This window comes from Melanaphis sacchari, unplaced genomic scaffold, assembly GCF_002803265.2.
Source record: "Melanaphis sacchari strain LSU unplaced genomic scaffold, SCAv2.0 Contig36_pilon_pilon, whole genome shotgun sequence".
In the NCBI taxonomy this organism is placed as follows: Eukaryota; Metazoa; Arthropoda; class Insecta; order Hemiptera; family Aphididae; genus Melanaphis; species Melanaphis sacchari.
This window is the reverse complement of record NW_020271232.1, coordinates 3,319,322-3,347,307: the sequence shown is the minus strand read 5'-3', so window position 1 is coordinate 3,347,307 and position 27,986 is coordinate 3,319,322. Positions and strand designations below refer to the sequence as shown.

Genomic DNA, 27,986 nt, shown 5'->3' with positions numbered 1-27,986 from the left:
TCAATGCATGTTAAAAAAAAAAATTATAAAAAAATATAATACAAATCTATATAACACACATCAACTTGATAATATATAATTCACTATTATAATAATCATACAATATAAACTATAAAGTAATAAAGCTCATAACTTTTGTGAAATTGGATCTATTATATAAAATATTGATATTTAATACAATAATAAATGAATAGTTTATTTTTATAAAAATCACAAATTGTTTTTTAAAAATATTTGTGCAATACATAAAATTAGTTCACAATTTGATACTAATATAATTTTAACTTTTAATATTGTTCTTTTGAAAAATATTCAGGAAATACTAAATTCCACATAACGCCTGAACCTATCAACAACACATATATGACAAAACATGACCAACATAATATTTTTTCCCATGGACGAACATTAAGGTTTCTCAAAGTGTACACTCCAACAAGTAGACCAGCAATTGCACCAGCCAAGTGTGCAGTATAACCAATCTAAAAATATTATAATTGGATTTATATAAATATTATATCATTAAGAAAAAAAAATTTAATTAAATACCTGATTGTCCACTTCAACAAAATAGCGATTGTAAATAGATGACCCAAAATCAAAGAAAATCAGGAAAGCAAATGTCAAGAGTTGGTAAATAGCAAAATCCATTTCAGACCAATTCTATAATATAAATTAATTATACTCTAAAATTATAACATAGCTATGATTATACATTATATATTTCATATTACAAAATTTTAAACTGTATTACAATGATAGAAAAAACAAAAATAATTTTAAATAAACTCACTATAATTATAGTAGCTACGTGTGCTGTGATCAAAGCATAAACACCTCCAGAAGCACCAGCTAAATAAACTTTAGGATCAGTTACTGATGTTGCTAGTGAACCAGCTAAAACTCCTGATAAATAAATTAACACAACTCTCCAACCACGATGAACCATCTCCAATGGTATTCCAAGTAATAACTGTACAATTAAGTTAACTATCAAATGAGTCTTTCTGAAAATTAGCAGTTATAATAAGTTCAATTAAAAATATGATATAAAATATAACTATAAATTAGTTTAAGAACTAGAGGAATAACCAGGGTTATCTAAAGAAAGAGCCCAGACATTACAAAATGTTTAGTAACACAACTAAATACAAATTTGTTCAAAATAAATATACCTAATGAATATTTTATAATTTAATAACCAATCACTACAACAAATTTAAAGTTTTTTAATAGCTACTATTACAACAACAAAAAAATAAAAATATTTTTATTATTTAAATATATAAAAGTAATGTTTAATATTTATAATATAAATTGAAAAATAAAATAAAGTTATTAATTATATTTTTCATTATCATTAGCTTATCAAATATTTTAAGTGCTAAATTTAACATAGTTTTCTAAAGCCAGTACTTCTATAATTTCATAAACTGTAATTGACATCTATGTTAATTAAGGAGAGCTAATCCATTTAATTAGATATTTTGAATTTATATTCTTAAGATATGTTTAAATCTGTTTTAGCGATGAAAATAATCTTTCCTTTTCACATGATATAATTGAAAATATAACTATACTCTGTTCCAAATAAGATGACTTATGCGCAAACGACCGAATTATGTTCGGTTTGCATTGGAGTAGATCACTCACCACTGTCCGTATTATGAAACCAGTCATCGCGTCTTGTCACCTAACCGATGTATTTGTGTGTGACCCATTAGCTATGTCCATAGTGCGCGAACACAAGTCATCTTATTTGGAACAGAGTATAAACTCTGTGATATATTGTAGATACCAATTTGGAAAAAAATGTTTTATAATACGTCCAATGTATTACATAGTTTAATATTACTTTTGTTTAGGTATCAGTGACATAAATAAACCTATGTTACAACTTTGTTGTAGCATTTAAACTTAAAGCGAAGGTCCACTTAAACAGAAAACTAAACCATAACCAATTATAGCTTCAATACTTGAAAATCAACAATACTCTTCTCAGCGAGAGAAATTTAACATCCTGTCATCGGAACTGGTTCCATTAAAGTAAAATATCATGTGAAAAAGAGCAGAAGAACTAATTTTTATTGGATATTAGTGTGTTAGCCCTCACTATACAGAGTGTAGAACCTATATCTAGTATTATTTGTTTTTGATTATTAAAACAATCAATGAACTGATATATAATAGAATAAAAAAAAACATATTCTATAAATCTTTAGTACAGAAATCATAAAGAAATTTTAAAAATATTATATTGATTACATTTATGTAACAAGTAACTTTGTACCATAATTGATAAATAATAAAATATGCAGAGAAAAAAATTCAAATAAATCTAATTTCCTACATTTATTTATCCTAAAGACACGGGTGAATATTTGGTCTTTCTCCTTGCTTGCACCACCAACATAAAATATTATTGTTTGAAAAATCTTACCCAACATGTACAAACATATAGGACAGAAACCTCCAAGCTTCACGTCTTCGATGAGGATTGTAAATAAATGTTGAAGCCATAGGTCCTTGGATTGACTCTGTTGTTTTCAATTTCATAACATCCCAAGTAAAAAATATGACCTATGTATGATAAAAAATAATATTTTGGTAATTAATCAGTGTATAATAATAATGTTAATGTTTATTATTAGTTTATGGAATTTAATTTAAATTTTACATTCTTAATAGAGTCTAAGAATACATTAACTTTTCTACTATTTTTTAAATAAATTAATAATCAATCAAAATATTATTTCAATTGAATGTTTATACAAATAATAATATTTAATTTAAGGCTTAAAAAGGTGCCATAAATGTATAATAATTTAAAAACTATACTGCATAAACTAATATTAATAATAAAATAATACAATTTAGAAAAAGGAAAATATTTTTATTTTTTATTTAATTCAATTACATTTTTATGATGAATATTTACTTACCTCAATCAGACTAACAATAACCATACATAATGCTGGTGGATTACACGAGTATTCATCTTCATAATCGCCATCAGTGTGATCTAATCCTCCAGTGCGCAATCTAGGAGGTTCTCTTGGTACAATTGTATAATGGATATATTTATTTAACAAATTTGTAGTCAAACTTTTAGCTATTGGTTCTTCTTCCATCTGATCACATACAAAACCATGAATTATAAAACTTTACAACTTTACAAGTAATCATAAAATATAAATGATGTTACTAACCAAATGTAAAAATTCTCTAAAGTTAATGTATCCATCTTGGTTGTGATCAGCTTTTTGTGCAATTATAGCCAAAATTTTAGGAGGTATATTGTATTGTTCACCAGCTCCTCGTTTTAAGGCATGATGTAACTCATTAATAGAAATTTTACCATCACGATTTCTGTCAAACTAATTTTTTCTTAATTAAAATATAATTATTTGAATAGAGACAATGTTTATAAATAATTCCTAAATTAATACTTACGCGATTAAATAATATTTCCCATTGCTGAAAAACAAATGATAACAGATTAAATTAAGAAAAAAAATATTAAATATAATTATTTACAATTTAAATAAACATTAACAATATAATTCACATAATTTATATTAATATAAGCATTAAATAAATGGATAATAAATAAAAATATATGAAGTGTACCAATAACTAAAAGTAGGAAACAATCCATTAACTTATACCTTAAATTGCATAACATATTATTAATATCACCTTTTTACGAGTTGTAAAACTTTATAGTTTAAAACTACTAATAATTTATAATTAGGTTTAATAGTAAACAAAATGTTGCTTTTAAAGTGTTTTAATGATAAAATGTATTTATTACTATTTTTTTTTTTTTAATTTATTTGATAATTAATTAAATTTAACTAATATTTTTTAAATTAAAAAATTACATAAACTAATACATATATTTTAAGTACATTGTTTGGTTTTATGTTTGTTTCATTACTATTTTTATTTATAATATTAATAAATAGGTAGTATTTAAAATATATGTGTATAATTATGCTAGGGAAGTAGGGAACGCTTAGCATAAGTCAAATCTATAAACAGCATTCCTGGTTTGAGTAGAAAGATTATTTTATGAGACTTACTCCTAGAGTTCTAAAAACTCAGTCACTACTTTTCATAACTAATAAATTTCTAATCCAAAATATTGATACTTTTATAATCTACTCATTATTATTATATTAGTATATAAAATTAGTTTGTTTTCAAAACTAAATTAGAATCACTTTAATGTATGCAGGAATGATAGTACGAGTTAATAGTGCATATTATGAGTATATTATTATTAGCAGCTACTTTTACATGGAATATAATAATTCAACAATTACATGTATGAGTCATTAATAACTATTTATTATGATCAATGAATAAATACTACTATAAGAGCTAGTAAAACCAAAGTAATGACTTAATAGATAGTATCACTTCAAACAATGAAGTAAAATTTTACAGTCTATTATAGACAAAAAACAATAGTATTGAAATGAGTCATCATAACAGTATTAAATAAAATACTACTTCATTTTGTGATTGTTATTATATTAAGAGGAAATCATCCCCTCATGTATTGTCACCATCTTACCAATGCAAAAACATACCGAAATATAAGTAATAGCAGTTTCAGTCTAGTACAGTTAATTTTAATATTAGACTATATTAATATACCTATTAAAAAAACTTAGATAAGAACAATCTGTATTTTCTCATTGATTTTTATAATATTTTTATTTTTTAGTGAGTTATAAGAATTTTAAGTAATAATACCTTACTGCATATAACTTTTTAACAAATTAAAATATCTCAAAAATTTAACTCTAATATTTAATCAACATGCACAAAATTAGAACTGATGAAAGCCAATTTCAGTATGTTAAGAACAAATAAGATGGTTAAAATATCTTTTATCTTGTGCAGGTACAATGCCTTATTAAATATTTTAATTCCTAGTTGGTATATGATACATTAAATGTACTTATTTCAATATATCGCATAGATATAAGAAAAAAAAAAATTTAAAAATAGGTACAATTTGATTTGAGCTTATTTTTTTTTAGTATTTACAAGGGAAATTTATATATTTTCAAATTTAAACTGACAATAATAAAAATCATACTTTTGCTAATAAACTCAATCTAAAAACTAAAATATTTACCTAATTTGTGAACCGATTGTTATAAAACTTGAAAAATAATTTAAAAATTTAATGAAGATTGTGCATTTTAGCTAATATAGATTATAAATTTTTCGAACATCGTCTTTTCAAAACAAAACTTGAAATACCAACTACTGCTCGACTATTAATTTGATTTAATTGTAAATATTAAATAAATCGTTATAATAATTACCGATTCGACGCTATCCAGTGGTATGCTCTGGAATTGTTGTTGTTGCTGATGAGACATTTTAGACAAGTACGTTGACACAAAAAGGTAAGAAAAAAACTGTTGGCGAGAGCCGACAGATCGAAATTAATAATAATTATTAAATATTAATTACATTCTGTTTTCAAAGAATTTGTCGACACTCGACAATTAAATATCATACAACCGATTTGATTGCTTATCGGTTTCAGGCACACTCGTACACAATCTCAATGTAAGCAAATGTCAAAATTCTTCTGTGATAAAAAAATCAACGGTTAGCGACAGTCATACAACTTGACGGCGCTACACACTTAATAGAGTTTTGTAGTACACAAACTAGTAATTCGCTAAACCCCAAACCAAAAATTAAATTTCTGGCATTGAAATACAAACAATTCAAATCATAGAAAAAAGATTTAAATTAGTGTAAATATTTTGGAAATATTTTAAGTTAAATTAAGTTAAAGAAGTGGAATGTTTCAAGGCGTGAATTTTCGTATGTTAACGAATTTTAACTAATTAAAAAACCAAATATTAATACCTACATTAATTTATGCAAGGTAGTATATCCAATATCCAGATTCCAAAATAAATTTTCGGAAGTCATGAAAATTATAACAGGTTGTACAGTTTTTAAACGTTTTAGTTAAATTGTATGTTTTTCAAGAAAATTCTGGACATTTTCAATCCTTAACCACCCACACCCCAGAGCCGGTCTTTGGCAGCGACCAACGAAGCCCCTGCCCCAGGTCTCGCGCTTTTGAGTGATATTTTAGGCCTTGCGTTAATGAAATTATATATAATTTTATACTATAAAAATGGTCTTTATTATAGACCTCATCTAAAAAATATTGCCCAGGCTTCGCTCCACCCTACCCTACCTCCTCACCATATATAGTCTTGTCAAAATATAATTAATTTCTTAGAGCACAAATAATAAAATATTTTGCAATTAATTTATATCACCCTTTTTTTGACATAATGCTTAAATGAACATACGTGTATAGATTTTACTATGATGTGCGTCTTTTTGTAAATGATAATATGTATTAGTATAATATAGTATATGTATACCCATAAATAATAAACTGGTAGTAAAAAAAAATGAGATTTTCAACTTCGATATTTTTTCTAGTAGAAAAGTAAATCTAGTTGGACTTTTATGAGTACAAAATTTGCAGTCCTATACCTATCTTATTAAAAATTGGTAAAAACAAATCAAAAATTAGGAAAAAACGAAAATTTTTACACAAAACCAGTAGATATTAACAAAATTTTAGACAAAATCTCGATATCTTATTGAGATATAATTTAAAAATGAATAACTATTAACTATAGAAGCTTGAAATTGTCGGTACTTGTTTGTTATCGGCTTATCGCCCCGCCATATAGTGTGCCGTTTTATACCTACAATTATCGTATTTAGCTCGTGATGGAAGATCTATTATTTTGGGAAATAAAAAAACTATTGTACATATAATTTTGTTGATCTGGGCACATGGGCACACACCCAAAATATCGAGAGGTTGTGGGGTTCTGCTAAATGGGGAAATAAAAAGTATTGTGGAACAAACAGAAATTTTTTGGAATCATATTTAGCAGAATTTATGTGGAGACACGTCTCGGAAAACGAGACGCATTTGAAACCATTTTAAAAGATATATCCGAGTTCTGGCCTCCAATATAATTATATTTATATTATTTATTTACTAATGCATTTATACATATTTTTTTAATTTATAAACATATTTATTCATTTATTTCTAAATTTTTTATTATTAATAATATATAGGTATACATATTTTATATTTATTTATTATTTTGTTTATTTTATTTAATTGGCGGGGCGATTTTTATGATTTTTAAATATATTTGATCTTTTTCTATACAATTTATAGACATACGTAATTTTTGATTTCTTTTAAATTACTTAAAAATGTTTACCGGTTAAAAATTTTAAAAATATAATAAAATACTCTAATTTTTACCGGAATTGAAAAAAAAAGTTGAGCACTATTCCACAAGTATTTTTTATGAGCATCCAAAGTCTAAATTTTGACAAAATAGATATTCTGTATATTTATATGTAAAATAACAAATTTTCATTATTTTCATTGAGCGATTTCCGATTTACTTTCCTATTCAAAAATTACAACAGTAAATACTTAAGTAATTTTAATTAAAATTGGCTATACATGGTATTGGTATAATTTAAAAAATATTAACATTCTTATTGATCTATTTATAGACATATGACATTTTATATAAGAACTGTAAATACGTAGGTATAAAATAAAATAAATGTATATTATAGACGTTTTTATTTTATTATTATAGCGTCAATAATTAAAAATATTTAGAAGTTAATTAATATTATTTTTATTTTTGTCAATCTGATAGTTTAACTGTAATTTGTCAAACTATAAAATACCAACATTAAATAGCAGTGGCGTCTTTAGGATTTTTTTCAGAAGGGAGATACAACTAAACTAAAATTTTCGGTGCCGCAAACATCTCAATAGATAATTTATTAGTTATGGATAAAGTGATAAATGAGAAAAACACAATTACGATCATATAAAAATATAAGTAAAATAAAATAAAATAAAAGGGGGCCAAGGGAGAGATATATATATCTTTCTTATTTTCTCAGTAAATACGTCACTGTTATAGGTGGTATCTATTTAAATATATAGACACGTATATTATAGTTAATATTTATATACCTACTATAAACAATAAACATAAAAATATAAATAGGTAGGCAGTATGTACTATCACGCACCAGCTTACCAATATACCTACATAATACTTATATTCGTTTGAACAACAATTATTAAATCATTGATTAATAATTTTAGAATAAAGTTATAGTATATACTAGTACATTTAAAAACCAATGGTATAATTTAATGTGAGATAGTTAATAAAATTAACGAAGGTATAAAAATACTAAAATTCAATAATTAAGTCTTTTAAAATTAGATAAGTACAAATCAAATGGAACAGTAATCTGGTCAAGTTGTTAGTTGATAAAATTATTAGCATTTTCTTCCCGATATTCAGATAATATAATTTCAGTTTTCAATAGAGACGAGTAAAAGTTTTGATTAACCCAAATAGACAACTTAAAAATACTATAATCCAATTGTATACACAATAATATATTTCTTCTTTTTCACACAACAGTACAACATTACAACATAAACATACCAATTACTTATATGCACGTCCCCATAGATCTATATTATATACAATTAAATAATAAATATTCCAACTATTAATTATCCAATTTATTAAAGTGAAAAAATTTTTCATTCCCAGTACATTATTTATTATTTCCTTAAAATATTGTAAAAATAAGCATGTTTTATTACCAATCATAAATTGTTAAACGTTAACTGGACGTAAACCCATCAGGGAATCGATCGGGCTGCTATTAAAATCAGATAGAGCCACGGGAGACAAATGTCTATCTTGCTCTCCTTCCATAAAAAAAGTCAATACTGCATCCGGCTACTTCAATCACAGAATAGATTAAATTTCTTCAATTACTTCTTATCATTAATGGTTGGCTGTTGTTAAAAGCACCTATATATTAGGTACCAAATCAATAAAATATATTGGCATGTTGCTGGACAGTAGACAGTTGGGTAGGTACTTCAACAAATGACAGATATTTGCACTTCGCAGTACCTACACTGATATTGGGAACTTTTTCGTAGGATGCCTATGTATATTCCGTGCAACATTTATTTATGGTTAAAGATCTAACAATTCTATTAAGAATAAAAATCAGTAATCACTATATATTGTACGCAGCCTAACGCAGGGAAGGTTAGGTTGACTTGTTTCAAGGCGCACGTCACAATCACTGCAGTGCTTCACACTCGAACAATCATGAATCAATGAACCATCAGTCATACTCATGACTCATCACCAATAGATTTCGATAAAATTTATAAGGGTAGTAAGTAGTTCATAGATTGAATTATCTATATATTTTGTGTATGTAATTACTATTTATCTATCTTTTTATTTATTACGATAGTATTGAAATAGCCAGTAGACATATGACCTAAAAAACGGTTAGGTAAGAATTATCGAAACTATTTTTATTGTTTTGGTATTATCATTGATTATTTAATAAAATATTCTATTAATAGAAGAATTATATTAATCTGCAATGTTACTTATTTTTCTGCATACCATAATACCTAGACATAATATTATAATTTTATGTATACAATAGACTACGATCCGTGATAACTGATAATACTGCTATAATATCAAATATGTACTCTTATCTTATAGTATTATATAATAATAATAATAAATAATAATTACAATCTTTAAAATATTTTATAATTCTATTGTTATTGCTATTATTTGTTACAAGTGTGTGTTCATGTTTGAACGCAATATAATAATTTCTCAGTTATCAATAAATATTAAATAAAAATTTATAACATAATACATTAATATTAAACACTAATATTTTTGTATAAAATTTATTAGGTATTTTAGTTTTTTTTAATACCATTTTTTGTATTACTATACAAGTTGTATAGTACCTATTTAAGTAGGTAGTCTAAAATAAGCCCAAACACTAGTAATGGGCTGTGGACAACGACCATAACAATTATTATTGATTTTAAATTATTATTGCCTTAGAACATTTTAATTGGCATTTGACCAGTTTAATTATTTTTAATTTGCATGAAATAAATATTAGTATCATATGATTAATTTTAACAATATGAACATTAATTAGCTTTATGATGCATTTGGTTTTTTCTTCTAGTAAATAGTCAGTAAGTAATCTCATTTATTATAATAAATTTGTATTTTTAATTCTTCAATAATATAAGTATCTAAATTTATATTAGTGATATAGTTATTATACTTGTCTAATCATCATATACTTGTTGCATATTTGAACAAGTTTCAATACAATGGGTCTAATAAATATTATGGTTATTGTTTTCAGTAATTGTATGATTATATTGTATAATAAACATATTGATAAATTAATATGTTTAAATAATTTTCTAGTTATTAAAGTGTATCAAAAATGGATGAACAGGATCCTCTTGTATTTGCTGATACTGCTAACAATAGATTATTTGGGCTTCCAGAAGTATTGGATAAAAATGTGGATGATATAATTGTAAATGAATGTGATACTGTCTTAACAAAACCACCAGACCGGTAAAATACATTTTTGTATGAAATACAATTTTTAAAACCTAAAATTGTTCATTAAAGTTTTAAATAGTCTGTTAAAATATTAATATTTACATAAGTTACTTAAATTAGAAATTATGAAACTTTTTTTTTGATAAATGTATTGCACATTACTAACAAATAATGAAATATGTATGTTATAAGTTTAAAAAGTAATTACACTCAAATAGACATTTGTAAATAAACTAATATTATAATACTTAATATTTATTACATTTTATTTTTCAGGTACAATTTCGGATTTTTAATATTTTATGTACTTGGCACTTGTCTTCTACTTCCTTGGTACTTTTTTATGACTGCAAATGATGTAAGTTTTATAATTTTTTATCTTTAGTGCTCGTTGTATCATATATTCATCTAAGATTAGGGTATGAAGCAAATTAAATTAAAAATAAGTTTTATTTTTGCTTTTTTAGTATTTTATTTTATAATTGTATGGATTTAGGTTATACATTTTTTACATTAACTTACTTATTCAATGCACATATACTTAATCATATTTCTGTTTTGTTTTAATTTCAAGTATTGGATGTATAAATTACGAAATTTACCAAATGAAACCCAACTGATTTTTCTCTTGCCAAACGACAATAATGATCATTCAAGACTTCAAGCTAATTTCACTTCTTTTCTTACCATTGCTGCATCTGTTCCTAGTTCACTAATTTTATTATTAAATACATATTTAGCTAAAAAGTAAGAATTAAAATAATATAGTAACATTTATTATGTAGACTATGTAAATAACTAAAAGCTAAAATAAATGTAATTATTTTTAGGATGTCAATACATTTTCGAATGATCAGTTCATTGATGTTAATGCTTATTTTGTTCACAATTACCACTATTTTAGTTAATTTGGATTCTGATTCATGGCAAGTATTGTTCTTCATGATTACTTTAGGAACAGTCATTTTTTTAAACAGTAAGTTCAGTTAACATAACTAGTATTACTTTTATTGAAGTAAAATTGTAAAAATTTTAATAAAACTTGTTTATTTTTTTAGTAGGGAGTTCTATAATGCAAGGTGCTGTGTTCAATTTAGTTAGCTTTTTTGACAGTGGCTACATGACAGCAACTGTATGTGGTCAAGCATTGGGAGGGATTGTCGCTGCATTAGCTCAAATATTGGCTTTGTGGTGGGGTGCATCATCTGTCCATAGTGCCTTTGTTTATTTTTTGTTTGCTGATATATTCATCTTGATCTCTCTAGTGTTATACACTATTTTAATTAAAACAGTAAGTATATATTAATACACCATAGTTTAATTTAAAATTGATTACACTTAAAAGTTTAAAAATGTTAACATATAATTATGATTTTTATGCTACCTACTAGGTCTAGATTTGATAAATCCTATATTAATAAATAGTTAAATTTATCATTTTAATATAATTAAATTAAAATGAAAACTATTATTTTTCTTAGATTATTGTTATAAATATCATAATTAATAAATAGTCTCAAAAAATTACCATTTTAGTCTCTTAATGATTATTTAAAATAGTATATTTTAATATATCCTATTATATATACTTTATAAATTACAACTATCCTTCTGACTTTTGTTATAAGTTTGTTCTTTATGTTATTTCACACATTGACACATGTATCTAGTAATAAAATATTGCAAATATATTTCATGTTTAACCTTTATAACTTAGATTGTAATATAAGTCTATGATGTTTTTCAATCATGCGCGTTATATAATTTTTGTAGGCAGCAAATAAAACAAATACTAGAATTATCTAAAAGTTTTGTTTTATTTTACATTAATTATTTAAAAAAAAATTCATTTTTTTAGAATATTTATAAGTATTATGTTCAAGACATACCTGCAAATGCATGGATTAGGCGTTCATCTTCTACACAATATGCTTTACTTGGTAATGAACAAATCTTAACTGTTAATACATACGCAGTTTTAAAAAAGGTAAATATTTTTATATAATAACTTTTATAGAATTTCTAAAATTCTAAGCCATAAAAACTAAACACAAACTCAACAATATTTTAATTAATTATTGTTGGGATTAGTATAGAACAAATTATAAAATTTTTACTAAAATTATTAATATTATATAAACATGTTTGATATTTGTTTTTAATTTTAATAGATATGGAAATTGGGCTTAAGCACTTTTTACAATTTTTTAGTCACTATGTCTGTTTATCCAGCAGTTACAGTATTAATAACTTCAGTAAACAAAGAACACACTGCCTGGACAGGTAAATATTTAAAACCTTAATTTATATTAATTAATCAGTATAAATCACTTTATTAATATTTATGTTTATATGTTTAGATACATATTTTTTGCCAGTGATAGCGTATTTACTTTTCAGTACGTGTGATTTCTTAGGGAGAGTTATGTCAAACCTCATAAAAATGGTAAATACTAATTTATTTGTATTAACCAAGTATATTTATATTTGGAGTAATTTATGAAGAAATTAATTATTAACATATATGTTTATTAGTTATTAATTATTGTAATATTACAGCCAGTCAATAGTAGTTGGCCAGCTGCAATATTATCTGCTTTAAGAACTATTTTTATTCCTTTGATGATGCTCTGTAATGCTAAGCCTCGGTATTATTTACCAGTCTTAATAAACAATGATCAATTGTATGCAGTTATTATGTCAATTTTTGGTTTTACCAATGGCATAGTTTCTAACATCACAATGACGTCTATCCCCTAGTAAGTATTAACCATTTTTGAAACTTTTAAAGTAATTAATTGTATTTTATATTAGTCAAACAATTTTTTTTACTTTTAGCTTTGTTGACAAACATGAACAGGAAACTGCGAGTTCTTTGATGATTACATTTCTTGGTATTGGTATTTCTACAGGTTCATTGATAAGTTTTGGCATGGTTAATTTACTATAAAAATATTAAAAAAATTAAAACTACGAGTACTTTATTTTATATATTGTTTGATAGTTTTAAATTTAAATATATTAAATTATGTTATTTACTTATAAGTTTAACAACTATATTATGCTTATAATTTTATATATATTTAGCATATTAATTTTTTTATGAACAAAATAATTGTAAAAATAAATTTCAGCTATTTCATGACTGCTAAGCTTTCTCAGTTTACTTACTGAGTTGTAACTATTGAAAATATTTTTCAATTGTATTCTTATGTGTATAATAACTAAAATATTTTTAATGATTTCTATGAAATTATATGATATAATGTACTGAAAAATAATCAAAAATGTATTTAATATTTATATCTTTATTAAATATTTGATAATAACAAGAATACAGTTTATTTATTTATTTACCAAATAAAAAAAATTGTTTTAGTAATAGATTCAAGTGTTTAGAATAATCTAAAAGAAATCATTTTTAATTTTAAAAGAGCATTTTTGTTACATAAATAACTATTTTCCTGATTATTAATCCCTGTTTATGCCAGTTAGTTAATTTGTATTTTCGATTCACTATTCATCTAAATATTTAGTTCCTTCCAAATTTAAACTTAAAGTATCTATGAAAAATTGTGTATACATATTTTTAAATTTGTTGGTTTCAATTTAAATTACTTATAAAAAACCTATATTAAATTATATAAAGCAATGATGATAGTATTTATAAATTTTAATTATAAAATAATTTTCATTATTAAAATAATTTAAAAAAAATTTAATTTCAGGTGTGAATGAAAAAATCATACTTATCAGTTATCATAATTAATTTTAAATAACTATAATAAAAACTCGTAAAGATTTTTTTAATATATTTTTATGCATTTAATCATTTCGGCTAAGAAGCTAATTTATAAAAAAATAAAATTGAAAATATTAAAAGTATATAAGCAGTTCAAAATATACAAGACATTTTTAAAATTATATCATGTAATAAAGGAAGAAAGTATGTGTTACATTTATCACTCGATGATCATTAGTGAATTCATCACATTCAGAATTTAAAATCACAACTTAATTCAAAAATAATAAGCAATTTTTTAATTGATTTCCATGAAATTTAAACTTTTAATAAAACACCTATTGTATTGATGAATGAAATTTAAAAAAAATACTTGTAAAGAAAATATAGTGAGTAAAAACTATACTGTTTACTAACTAATTACTTTTAACATGATAGTAATTCATAATGAATAGTGAATACTCACAATAATATTACCTATTTAAGTGTGTGCACAGAACGTGCCTCTCGTGCCAGATGAATCGTGGTACTAATATTATATATTAATAATGTACTCACTCTATGATCGCTTATCTTAAAAACTACTCAACCTACGGACTTGAAATTTAGTATAGTGGTTCCTCTAATACTTTCACCGAGCAACAAAAAAGGATTTTAAAAAATATTGCGTTTAATTGGACTAATTAATAATTTCAATTATTCGCTAATTAATACGTACTGTGCAACATAGCGGCCGGCCACCTGGATTTCAGTTACTTGCACCTATACCGGCTATACCCATATCGACCGTGTGGTGTGTATAGATATGATTGATATGAATTGTTCCGAGAAATTTATAGACAAAAATACACACAGGCGAAGGTATAAAATAAAACATCAAAAATAAATATATTAATATTATATATATATATATATGTAATAATATTATTTTTATGATTTTATTATTTATTATTATATTTATGACCTACTATAATTTTAGCATTTTATTGTAAATTGTTTAAAACACTTTAGGATAGGTATACATTAGCTATCTATCGGCATTGTTTAAGTTTTTAATAGAAAACCAAGGGCCAATTAAAAAATTAAACAACTTTTTCCATTTACAACATAATTTTAAGTTACCTACATTTTTATTTCAATACAACATTGAAATCTTAAATCATTTTATTTGTATTACTTACCGTTTATTATCAATACAAATAGTCTATTATAAAAAATATTAAGACAAAGAGCGTCGAATAAAAATATAATATACAGTTTCTACATCGATGGCATAATATATAATTAATATCATAATTTTAAATTTTTTTAGAAGGGCTGAACAAATTGATTAATTTATTACTAAACACGACTTATTTCTACTATTATATAAGTACATAATTGAAGAAGTGAAAAATATTAAATACCTAATATCAGAGGTTATAAAAATCACAGTCCACAGATGAAGATTTTAAAATGATTGTTTGATTTTTAGAATTTTCACTGTGTTAGTTGATGCATGATGCATTGGAATAATAATAATAAAAAAAATTAAAAATAGACAGTTTTATTAATAAAATATAAAATTATATAGGATTATAATATTAGTATATAATACATTTATACTGTTGAATATTTTATATTCCGGCATACAATGTCAGTTGTCACGCTCCACAGTCCACTTCATACTTATCCTAGGTAATAGGAAGACATTTTATATAGGTACTGGTGCTTCCCCATACATCCAGCGTCTACAAATATTCTAGTTATTAAAAAATAAAACAAATAGAACTATTCAAAATACTATTTACCTATTACTAAAATATAGAAATCATTATTAAGAAAATAATTCTTAAGGTTCACAGAATCCTGTGTATAATTTTTTAAAGTAGGGAGTTTTAATCATTAGCAACCAGCCTATCGAAACATCGGCTAAAATAATCAGACAGGGCAATTGTCAAACTATATAGACTATAGTTTTCCTTATAAGTTTTAACACATTACTATCAAAAAAAAACATTCTAACATTCTATACTATAAATTTATATATTTACTATTATGATAATATACCTACTCGTGAATTCATGACTGTGTGTTTGTGTGCGAAATGAGTGGTAGGTAATGTAAAATTATTAATTAGGTTTTTTCCTATAAATACCTACCACTTAAAATATTTAAATGGAATATTAATTTTATTATATTAATGTCATACATTTATGCTATTGATTTGGAAACAAAACTCAAGTTCAAGTATCTATGGTTTATGATTTATGTTTATTGTGTATATTAGTGACTAATGTACATAATCTGTATTATTTAAATATTAGACACTAGCATATTAAATAGATACCTAGGTAGGTACCTATATATTATTATATTATACGAAACAAGGCTTGGTATTACCGAACTAAAAAGTTAAATAACTTTTCATTAATTTATATAGGTAACGAGTTACTTTTTTTTTAAAAATAACTTCCGACTTAATGGATTAACATTTGTACCAAGTTATTTAATAATCAATTAATATACATTGTATATTCATATTTTTTTCTAAAATAAACCGATTTAAATATATTTTATTTCGAACAAATTATAATTTGTATGTACATTATATAAAATGATAATTATAAATATTATTTAGAGGCAATGTAACACTATGATATATATTGTAAATTTGTATGTATTTAAAATATTAAATTGTTGACTATTCAAATATAAAATACATTATTTTTAATAAAAATATAAGTCATTTTTTTCGTGTTGCAACAATGATTAAGTATAGATCAGAGATCTTAATTACAATTGTTGTCTCGTATTCCTGTAGTGTAGTTATAATATAATTATCACTTTATTTATATTACCAAGTTAGAAAATAATTATTCAAACAAAACTGTATTGTATAATATATTTATAAGCTAATAATTGATAGTTAAAACACCAAGTATGTACCATATTTTTAATATTTACCAGTTTATTTACCATTTTATTAATATTTAATTCAGGTATATCGTATAATATTAATGAACAGGATTACCTATATAGTTATTCGGAGGTCAGACAATCCATATTAATTTGTGACTCGTTTTGTTATGTTGTGTTGTAAGTTGAGTACCTAAACAAGAAAACAATTTATTATTCAACCGTTTTCCATCACAAGAGTTAGTAGATGTACTGTCGCATACAGGTGGAGGGGTTAAGCCCCTCCCCCCAAAATTATTCAAAGAAATTATTAAAATTATATAAGTTGTAATAGTTGTATGGTTATAAACATAAAGTTGATATCAATTACCAATTATTGTAAATAATAATACTTAATATTTGATACCGGAAAAAATCTATATTCAGTACCTAATTGTAGTTATTTAATTTTCCTATTTTACCAATAGAAATTCAATTAACATGTTATATGACATTAATTATTCCAAAAGCTATTAACGTTTTTAAAAATATGTTTTTTTTTCATAATTTAAACTTTAAGATCGTTACAGAAACTATATTTTTGAAAATAATCATATTTTTATGATTTTTTATTGTTATTATTGACATTATAACATTTTTATTTTATTTTTTTGAATTAGAATAAATTTTGTTATGTTAGTTACTATTTTATTTGATGCCATTGCTGGATAATATAGCCATGCCGACCGGACATTTTCAAGGGCAGTCTGTCATAGCTGCAGACCCACAGAATAAATAATAGGTTCATATCGGTGTTGTCTAATTGCGGAAAAAGTGACAAAAACCATGCGAGTTGCGGGCGAAATCTAAAAAGGGGTAACATACGAACTGCAGATATAAATATAACATACTAATTGCGAACAAATTTTCAATTATTATTTTTGATATAACGATTGTGAACGTTAGGAAATTACTGTTTGATATTATGGATGAACAGATTGTTTCAAAAACAATTTTGCCACAAAATCTATAAAACCTAAGACGATAAATAGATAATTAATGATGATAATCTATGAATAAAAAAACATTCACAATTATTTTAAAAATAACGATTACTCTTTTGCAAGACACAAATATTTTTAACCCCACCTACCATTTGTTTTGGTAGCTTGTCTCAAGTTCTGAAAAAGTGGTGAACGGAAACTTCCGTGGTTTTTATTAAAAAAAAAAACTCTGTACGCAATAAGTATTATGACGACAAAACTCTTGTCTGTAATTGTTAGGTATGTTAAAATATTGACCTATATAATTCGTCCACAACTAAAGCATGTGTCCGTTCATTTAGTATTATGATCGGTATTATTTTTAATGATTGAAATTTGAAAAATGCCGGCCACTGACTAGGTAGAGATACCCTATCATACAACTACTGAACTACACAAGTAAAAAGTACCTAAAATATCAATAAGTAACAGCATATCAACATAATAATTACCAATTATTTATTTTAATATTATAATTTATAATAATAATGAATATAATGGTATTATTCATATTATACATTAGTTGTGATTTAAATAATTACGAACGCACAGACAAGTTTTTCCACTTTCCAGTGACATTGTGAGCTATGTGGTGAAACGAACCAGCAGCTGTTCGACCGGTCTGTTATCATAATTCATTAACGTTTTCGTTCGAGATAACCACACACGGCGTTGACTAATGGCAAGTCGCAACTATAGGGTTTAGCATTATAGAGTATAGAATAGTCGCGTCTTGAAGTAGCATGGTTATGCATAGTTGCTGTCTAGGTTGTTGAGTTTTAATTGATTAATTATTTATTTTTCCTAATTTAAAAAAAGATTTTTATTCAGCAATTATTATTTTAAAAACACATTAATTATCGGTACACTTTTTGTAGTTATTTTAAATTATTTATTTTACACATTAAATTAAATTATATAAATAATAAATTATTATTATTAACATAATGGACGGAAAAAATAAACTTGTAAGCCCTTTCTACAGACCCTGGATGACAACGTATGGAGCTGCTGCACCAGCTGGTGGATCTAACAAGGGTCTGAAGGGCATCGTTGCTGGTAAGATGTTATTTAAATGTTACTGCTATTATATAAAACCTATATTAAGAAGATTACAATTTAATATTGTTTAAATCCTTTAATCTTTTTTATTTGCTATGTGTTAATTGTTTTATATACTTTTACTCAGAAAATTAAAAAATTATGATTTATATTTAACTTTTTTCAACATTTAAAGATTAAAATACTTAATAAAAGTGCATCAAAGATACTGGATGTATGCTAGTTTAGTATAGATGATATTTATTCTGAAAATATAAAATATATCTCGATAAAATATTACCTATTAGCTATCACTACTCATAAGCATAAGCTAAGTAGCAAGTTATGTTAGACATCAATAATATATAAGATCAATAAAATGGATTGAAGGTTAAACCATTATTTTGTGTTATTTTATCATTTATAATGCACTGTTTACAGTAAAATGTTTTAGAATATTTTCTAAAATATTTGAAATAATATATTCAATATAAAGTTTGATTTTTGATAGTGTAATGGGGTAAGGAACAAAAAAAATACATTTTTTCAAGGTTTTCTGTATTTACAAATATTTGTAAATAGCATAAACTATTTAAAGTAGTTTTATAATTTAATGTGTTAACTCTTTCACATGTAGTTCTCTTTTATTGAAGAAATCCTTGTGTTGGATTACATGAACAATCACTAAACATTTAATAAATCGATACTGAGATCTCTAAAACATAATGTAGTGATCTATAATTGGTTCTATAAATTAATCCTAATATTTTAGATTTTGGTTAAATATTTATTGACATAGCTGTTAGAATATCATGTGTTTAAATTAAATGATTCGTACTTCGATTTTTTCTAGTAATTTTTATTTAACAATATCTACTTTATTAAAATTAATCAAAACTGTTTTGAAAATACTGACTAAGTAATGAGTATTTATATAGTATGTATAAACCTACCACAAAACTATAAAATTATTGATCATAAAACTGTAATCAATAAAAGAATATTAGCACCGGCTTATGTAGGTATAAATTAGTTATACCTATTATTAGTTGTAATGCTTATAATTTTCATTACTTATATTATATTTTAATTGTACCTATTTAAATGATTTTTAATTAGTAATCAACCAATATGTATAGATGTGTTATAAAAAAACTAAAATATAAATATTTGTTATTTGTGCATTTTTTCTTTTATATGCCTAATCTAACATAGAAATGTTATTCTTTGTAAACTCATAATAGCAGATTTTAAAGTTAATATCAAAACATATCATTGACCTTATGCCATTTAATGAAATTTAAACATTACTTATATTTGTAAATTATATAAGGTTTTTTTATTCCTTACATTTAATTATAGGTTAGGTTTATATTACCTACTAATTCTATTTCTAATCTAGAGCTTATATTTATTGCTTTGGATTTGCATACATTTTATTATAGTTCTGATGTTTTGTCTTAGAAATAAAGATAACATGTGTTGGTATGGGTATGACATTCTCTTAAACATCAGAATATATATTTTATGGAAAATAAATATAAGTTAAAATTTTAGTTATAATTTAATAGTAAATATATTGTTTTATATTATTGAATATAAATAGTTATATTTTTCTGAATTTGTAATTTGTATTGTTACTTGATATCATTTATTTTTAGTTATGAACTTTAAGTATATATTATATATTATTGATAATTATATAAAATATAGTCAATATAGATAATGCTTTAAAAATTAAAAATTTAGTTACTAGATAAGCATCATATTTTAAAGTTATATAGTGTTTACAAAGGTCATTGAGATCAATGAGAGCATATACTTTTTGACCTTGAATTATATTTCACACATTTCATTACCTAATTCATTCTTATTAGGTATTGACTTTATAATTAGGTATCTGATTTATGTAGGTAATAATGAATTCCTAATTTTAGTTTAAAAAACAGCATTTTTGTAATATACGAGCTACTACAAGATAAACATATATCACTTAACCAATCATAATTCATTTGTGGTTTACTACCATGTATTATATTTTACAATCTTTAAGAAACAGTATTATATAATACAAATAGAAATTATTATAAAATTAATCATGAAATTAATGAAAATAAATTAAAATGTTAATAAAATAAAGTATGTATTCTATAGTATTCATTAAATTTTTTTAAATAAAATGATTCTAATTTTTTAATCAAACTGTAAACTTAATAAATATCTTACCTAAACGAAATTGATAAAAAGTCATTAGATTTATGTATTGATCTATGCCAGACTTCAATCAAATGAGTATATAACATTTAGGAAAATCGTCCCATGTATTTTTTGCAAAATTTTCATTTTTAAAATTGACCAAAATAATTAATTTAATGTGTTACATAGTACACAGTAGATTAAAGTATTACATTCAGAATTATGTGGTAGATTACATACTGCACGAAATTCTAAAAATCAATTTACATAATCATTGTATATTTTTAAGTAGGTACTAATGATAGGTACCATCTTAAACAAACCAATTTTAATTTCAATTATTTTTAAAAAATGATCTTACATGCCAATATATTTAACTATTTATACATCAAAATATGTCTGCATAATATCAAAATAATTATTGTTAATGGTGTACATATTTGTAAATATTATATTATAATTAAGTTCACAATTTTTTTCGAGTCTAACTTTGATTGAAGCTTATATAAGATAAGTTTCAGAAATATAAGAAAAATAATAATTATATATTTTTGTAATTTATTATAATATTTAATTATATTTATTTAAAAACAAACTAATTTTTTTCTTTATAAACAAAATTCACACAATCAAAATAAATGTACATTTTAAATGTTTAATTATTTATTTATTTTAATTTTAATGCTCAATAATATTAAAACAATATTATAATTTTAACTTAAGCTAAATATTATTTATTTATTTTTTTTAAGTTAGTAAATTAAATTTTTAAGCAATTTTTAAACCATAATAAAAATAATCATAGTTACATATTTATTTTTGAAAAATAAAATGGATTATTTAAAAGACGAATCCCAAATAAATTGGACTTTATATTATGTATTAAATAAAAAAAAAAAAAAATAATAAACAACTATTTTTATCTTCAGTTAGTAGTTTCTATTTATTGAGTGATATACAATTGTTTTACCATTATTTTCAATTATTAAATATATTTTTAGATAAGTAATTTATAAGCTGCTATTATTTTACAAAATATTTAGTCATTTATTTTTAATTCATCATATTTAAATAATTTTTTATTTAATTATTTATTTTAAAGGTGGAATTACTGGAGGTATAGAAATATGTATTACATATCCAACTGAATATGTAAAAACACAAATTCAACTCGATGAAAAAGCTGGTGCTAGAAAATATAATGGTATATTGGATTGCGTTAAGAAAACTGTAAAAAGCCATGGTATATTTGGTTTATATCGTGGGCTTAGTGTGTTACTTTATGGATCTATTCCAAAATCAGCTGTTAGGTAAAATTAAAAAAAAAATTAAAATTAATACTTAGCTATCTATACAGTTTATTTTAATAATATAATACTATGAATAGGTTTGGTGCATTTGAAGCTCTTAGCACTCAAATTGGAGGCAATGGAGAATTAACAGCTACTCAAAGAGTGTTGTGCGGTCTTGGTGCAGGCGTGTCTGAAGCCATACTCGCAGTCACCCCAATGGAAACCGTGAAAGTGAAATTTATTAATGATCAACGGCTAGAAAAACCTAGGTTCAAAGGTTTTTTCCATGGGACCAGTATTATCATCAAAGAACAAGGTTAGTAACAAAATAAAATTATATTAAACTGTTATTATCATGAACTTAAGTTAATATACATGATATTGCTTTTTTAAAAGGATAAATTATTATATATATTTTATAGTACTGTCTTATTAATGAAAAGTGATATTGCTTATACAGGGGCTAATACATCTGTCACAATTGATATTCCACTTAATTCAAAATATGATTATTCGAATCAATGATTCAATTTTTAACTGTTCAAAGAAGAATAAGCTAGAAAGTTTTTATGGGTCAACTGAATTTGTTTAATGGTCATTACTCATTAATATGTGTGAAATTTTATTAATAGAACTTAAAATTGTAGGTCAAAACTAACAAAAGTATGATTATTAGTTTTAAAAACTATTTTAACTACACAGAAATAATATATAAAAACCAAAATGGAACTTAAATTTATAATTTTTTTGAGTTTAATAATATTGACTTTTCTTGTAATAAGTATACTTCACTTTTATATAGAAATTATTGATATTCATAAAATGACAAATTAATTTTTTTTTAATTTTTGCTGTTGAAAGTTTGGTTTATTCTTTTTACTAAAAACTCCAAATAAGATAAGTTAATCACATATTTTATTACTAGGTACTTGTAATAGGTGGTAAGATTTCACATTTGATAATTTAATATTTAGATATATATTAAAATATTTAAAACCCTTAAAGACTTACTTAACCTAATCTTTGCTTTTTTTATTGCTTCATTATCTGTTACAATTTAAAATCAAATTAATGTTATAACTTATAACCCATCACATGTTTAGTGTATATTTTGATTTTATTGAGAGAATAAATGATATTAGATAATAATATTTGGAGTTTTTTCTGATAATATCTATATCTATAGTATTATAAAAATAAAAACTTAAAAAATGTTTAAGAAAATAAATATTTTATTAAATTTTATAGGTATTAGTGGTGTTTATCAAGGATTAATGCCAACTATATTGAAACAAGGTACTAACCAAGCAATTAGATTTTATGTAATGGGTGCATTAAAAAATCTTTACAAGGGAGATGATCCTAACAAACCAGTACCTAAACTATTAGTTGGAGTTTTTGGTATGGTAGCAGGTGCTGCCAGTGTTTATGGTAATACACCATTGGATGTTGTTAAGACACGTATGCAAGGATTAGAAGCTAAAAAGTATAAGAGCACAGTTGATTGCATGCTTCAAATATGGAAAAAAGAAGGACCTACAGCGTAAGAATTAATTTAATTTTTATTTTATCTATAATTCAATTTAATTTATGTATTTAAAATTATAAAATATAATTTATTGATAAATATTTTTGTATATAAAATAAATAAATAAATAATGGTTTTCTATTTATTTTAAGTAATTTTATATTATTGTTTAGGTTTTACAAAGGAACTGTGCCTCGGCTTAGCAGAGTGTGTTTGGATGTTGGTATAACTTTCATGATTTATGATTCATTCATGGATCTCTTCAAAAAAGTATGGCCTTGAGTTACCTAATAAAAAAAAAAATCAACAACTATACAAAAATAATAGTAAAACTAAAAGGAACACTGTGTAACTTGATCCTTTTTCTGGATAATCCCAGTTTACTGCACATATTTTTCACCTAATTATCGATACATTAATCAATATTCTGTCAACTGTACTTTTTAAATGTTTTTTTATTACTCAAATTTTAAAATTAGAATGAAAAATTAAAATTATTTAAGTGCTGTTATTTTTATAATAAATTATCTGGTACAAAGTAAATTATTTTTATTGGAAATTTTTACATTCCAAAATGAATAAGACGCACACATTTTTTGTAATAATTATTAAAATTGTTTTTATGTTTTTTTTTTTAGTTAAAAAATTATTAATTGTTTATTTTAGTTTTTCATTAATCCATTAAAATATTTGTGTTTTATATTATATAATATATTTAGATCTATATATATATTATTATTTTTTTTTTTTGAGATATAGTTTTTTCTTTGTGTTCAGAATATTTAAATTGTTGGGGTTTGTTTATTTGCCTGTTAGTACTTAAGATTTAGTGTTATTCATTTTTTTTATGGGAACTGTAAATTAACAATGGATTAACCAAGAATAATATTTGCCATTTTATTAAGGTTTATGACAATAAGTAGATGTATTGTGTTTTTACCTTTATTATTATCAAAAACAAGATCTATCTAAATATTTTTTATATACTCAGAATTATGAAAACACATCTAAACTATTTAATCTAGTCTAAAAATATAATTTTATAGATGATTTACATTTTGAATGTTACATAATAATATGAATTATATTTCATACTCATTTTGCCATAATTGTTTAAATTTATAAACTGCTGTATATTGATTATTGTTAAAAAAATTTGTGGATGATATATTTTTGTCATTTTTTGTAAGACTTTAATATGTTTAAATATAATATAATAAAGTGTATAACAATACACTATACATACAGAATGTATTATAAATATTTGGAAATTTATTAGAAATGTTTTTTTAATATATTTATATTCATGATACACTCTGTATGTAAAAAAAAAATGATTGAACAATTAAAAAATTCCAATAGTATGATTGATAAATATACCTACATTTAATTTAACTTAGTTATATTGTCATACAACTTTTTAACAGATTTTTATAATTTATTTGTAATTTGTATATTAAAATATACAATAAAAATATAGTAATGCATTTATAAAATAATCTGGGTTCTTAAATTTTTTGTTATTATACCTTTTTTCTTAGAATAATAATTTTGTATTGTTACAATTAGGAAAAATACTATTTTATATGAGTTCACCTAAATATAAAATGTAATGTATAGATACAATATTTAATAAACAATAAATTATGTAAACATAATATTATAATACCCCTATAGTGTTAAATATTTCAATATTTGAATATATATTTATTTCATATATACTTAATGTTGAGTTAACAACAAGATGGTATTATTGTAACTTAACAAAATCTATTAAATAATGAAATTATTATAAATCAATAAGATTTTATTTTTGATATGAGCACATGGATAAAAAAATATTAGTGAAATAATTAAAATGATTAAATTATAAATTCTTTAGTTGTTATTATTTATTTCATTGTTAAACCTTATTAGCTATTTGATTTATTATTGAGAGCATTGATAACGGATACAGTTAATAAAAATGCGGTTGATTTAAGTCCAAGACAGTCGTACATTTAAACAGTTAATCTTTGATATTATTATTATTACTGTAATGTTTTAGAATTTTGGAAATATTTGGAATACAATAACTATTATGAAAATCGGAAAATGTGAACAACTGTCAACTACCAACTAAAACAATAAGAGAAAGCTAATTAAAATACTGGTTAATTTGTAAGGATTGAAAAGTTTGGATTTATTTTCAAGGAGAAAAATGTGTCAATATGTTAGGTATACTATAGGTATAGGTACCATATTATTAAATGTCTTAGATCGAAAAAAAAAAGGTAAATCTGCAAAGAAAATAATGTTGAAAAAATATTCACCAACAAAAATTCGTTATTTTTAGTATACTTTCTAAGAACGGGATATATATTATATTATTCTACTAGTGCCCCCATATAATTCACTAGAGACAACGATATCAACCAAAAACAGGATTTTTGGTACCTATTCTATGTAGGGGACATACAACAGACGGACGCAGTAGGTTGTGCGATGCCTAAATATAATCGGCCGTCGGCTTGGTCAAAACAAGGATGCCTAGTTGTAAAGACTGTGTGGTTAATAATTTTTATTATAGAAATTTATTGTCATTAGGGGCGTATTTAGGTGGGAGTGAAGGGGGGCAATCGCCCCCCAGGCGACAAATTGTAAAATGGGCGCCGTGCTAGAAAAAATATTATTAACAAAAAATAAGATATTATTACCTAAGCTTTTTTTATCTGATGACCTTTTTATTTTTTTTTTAGTTACCTAAACTACCAACGTGTACAAATTAATCAGCCCCTCTCCTCGACGATATTTTTGCACCTAAGACGTCAAAATTGTAAATATGCCTCTGGTTGTCACATTACATATTTTTAATGATTAATTTATAACGAAAAAATAATTTTGAACAACATAATTCATGATTAAACAATCCATAATTTACAAATAAATACAAAATACATTTTAAATATATTGTGTATAAATTATATTACACTTTAAAGTATTGAAGTTAATAGAAGTAGGTTGGAGATTTATAGGGGCCATAATTTAAAATTACATCAGATCGATAAATTAATAAATCAGGGTTTGTCTTTATTTATAGACCTTTATAGTAAAAAAGTACCTATATCCATTTATATATATCTATAGTATTAATCCGGTAAAGTATATAACTATTTACTTAAGAATTAAAATTAGGTAATAAAATACTGGTATATGAAATAAATGGGCCAGTAAATGAGTTTCCGCACCTGATTTAGAACTCTGCGTATGCCTAGGGACTAGGACCTATGGTACACTTAAAAAGATATTACATATTATCTTTATGTTTTACAGTAGAAGATTAATAGATGATGTGTACCTAAAATCTGGATTAGATGTTTAGTTACGAAGGTAATAGACGTACCTATATACTTATAGGTCAAAACAAAAAGTATTTTAATGATAAAACAATAAATAGTTACCTGTTTATTATTTTATAACTTTTATAACTTTATACTTGCTACAACCATCGTGAATCGTGCCATGGTATTTGCGTGTTAGGCTAGATCGCCAAAGGTTCAAGTAATATCATGGGTACGTGTTGTACAGTTGAGTGACGCGAATAACAACGAAGTGGTACAATCGGTGGATAGGTAACGAACAAACAAAAAGCAAAAAAAAAAAAAATCAGTAATTATATATCTGCGAATCAAATTCTCCTATACATATTTGATATTATATATATAT

General features: G+C 23.8%; 3 protein-coding genes across 7 annotated transcripts; 2 read left to right on the top strand and 1 right to left on the bottom strand.

Moving 5' to 3' along the window:
• Positions 1–27: 27 nt before the first annotated feature.
• LOC112597005 (rhomboid-related protein 2) lies at positions 28–5,585 on the bottom strand (the record flags this gene model as incomplete). Its single annotated transcript, XM_025342906.1, is given in 8 exon segments — positions 28–482; positions 550–663; positions 794–1,007; positions 2,441–2,580; positions 2,943–3,131; positions 3,210–3,377; positions 3,454–3,477; positions 5,346–5,585. Coding segments are annotated over 8 exon segments (1,101 nt in total). The 5' UTR covers positions 5,403–5,585.
• Positions 5,586–9,028: 3,443 nt separating this feature from the next.
• Positions 9,029–13,537, top strand: LOC112596937 (equilibrative nucleoside transporter 1). Of its 5 annotated transcripts, none has more exons than XM_025342818.1 (11): positions 9,029–9,330; positions 10,419–10,574; positions 10,839–10,920; positions 11,137–11,309; positions 11,393–11,538; positions 11,621–11,853; positions 12,421–12,549; positions 12,734–12,845; positions 12,923–13,008; positions 13,122–13,321; positions 13,401–13,512. In XM_025342818.1, exons 2-11 carry the CDS (start codon positions 10,438–10,440, stop codon positions 13,510–13,512), a joined length of 1,410 nt encoding a protein of 469 aa, XP_025198603.1. In that variant the 5' UTR covers positions 9,029–9,330; positions 10,419–10,437. The 5 variants fall into 5 exon arrangements, with proteins under 5 accessions (XP_025198603.1, XP_025198602.1, XP_025198604.1 ...); XM_025342817.1 differs by having other exon boundaries at positions 9,029–9,333; XM_025342819.1 differs by lacking the exon at positions 9,029–9,330 and adding an exon at positions 9,359–9,456.
• Positions 13,538–19,119: 5,582 nt separating this feature from the next.
• LOC112596931 (putative tricarboxylate transport protein, mitochondrial) lies at positions 19,120–24,884 on the top strand. The gene is made up of 5 exons (XM_025342810.1): positions 19,120–19,283; positions 22,564–22,771; positions 22,849–23,069; positions 24,002–24,296; positions 24,455–24,884. The coding sequence occupies exons 1-5, from the start codon at positions 19,172–19,174 to the stop codon at positions 24,561–24,563; spliced, it is 945 nt and encodes a 314-aa protein (XP_025198595.1). The 5' UTR covers positions 19,120–19,171; the 3' UTR covers positions 24,564–24,884.
• The last annotated feature ends 3,102 nt before the right edge of the window (positions 24,885–27,986 follow it).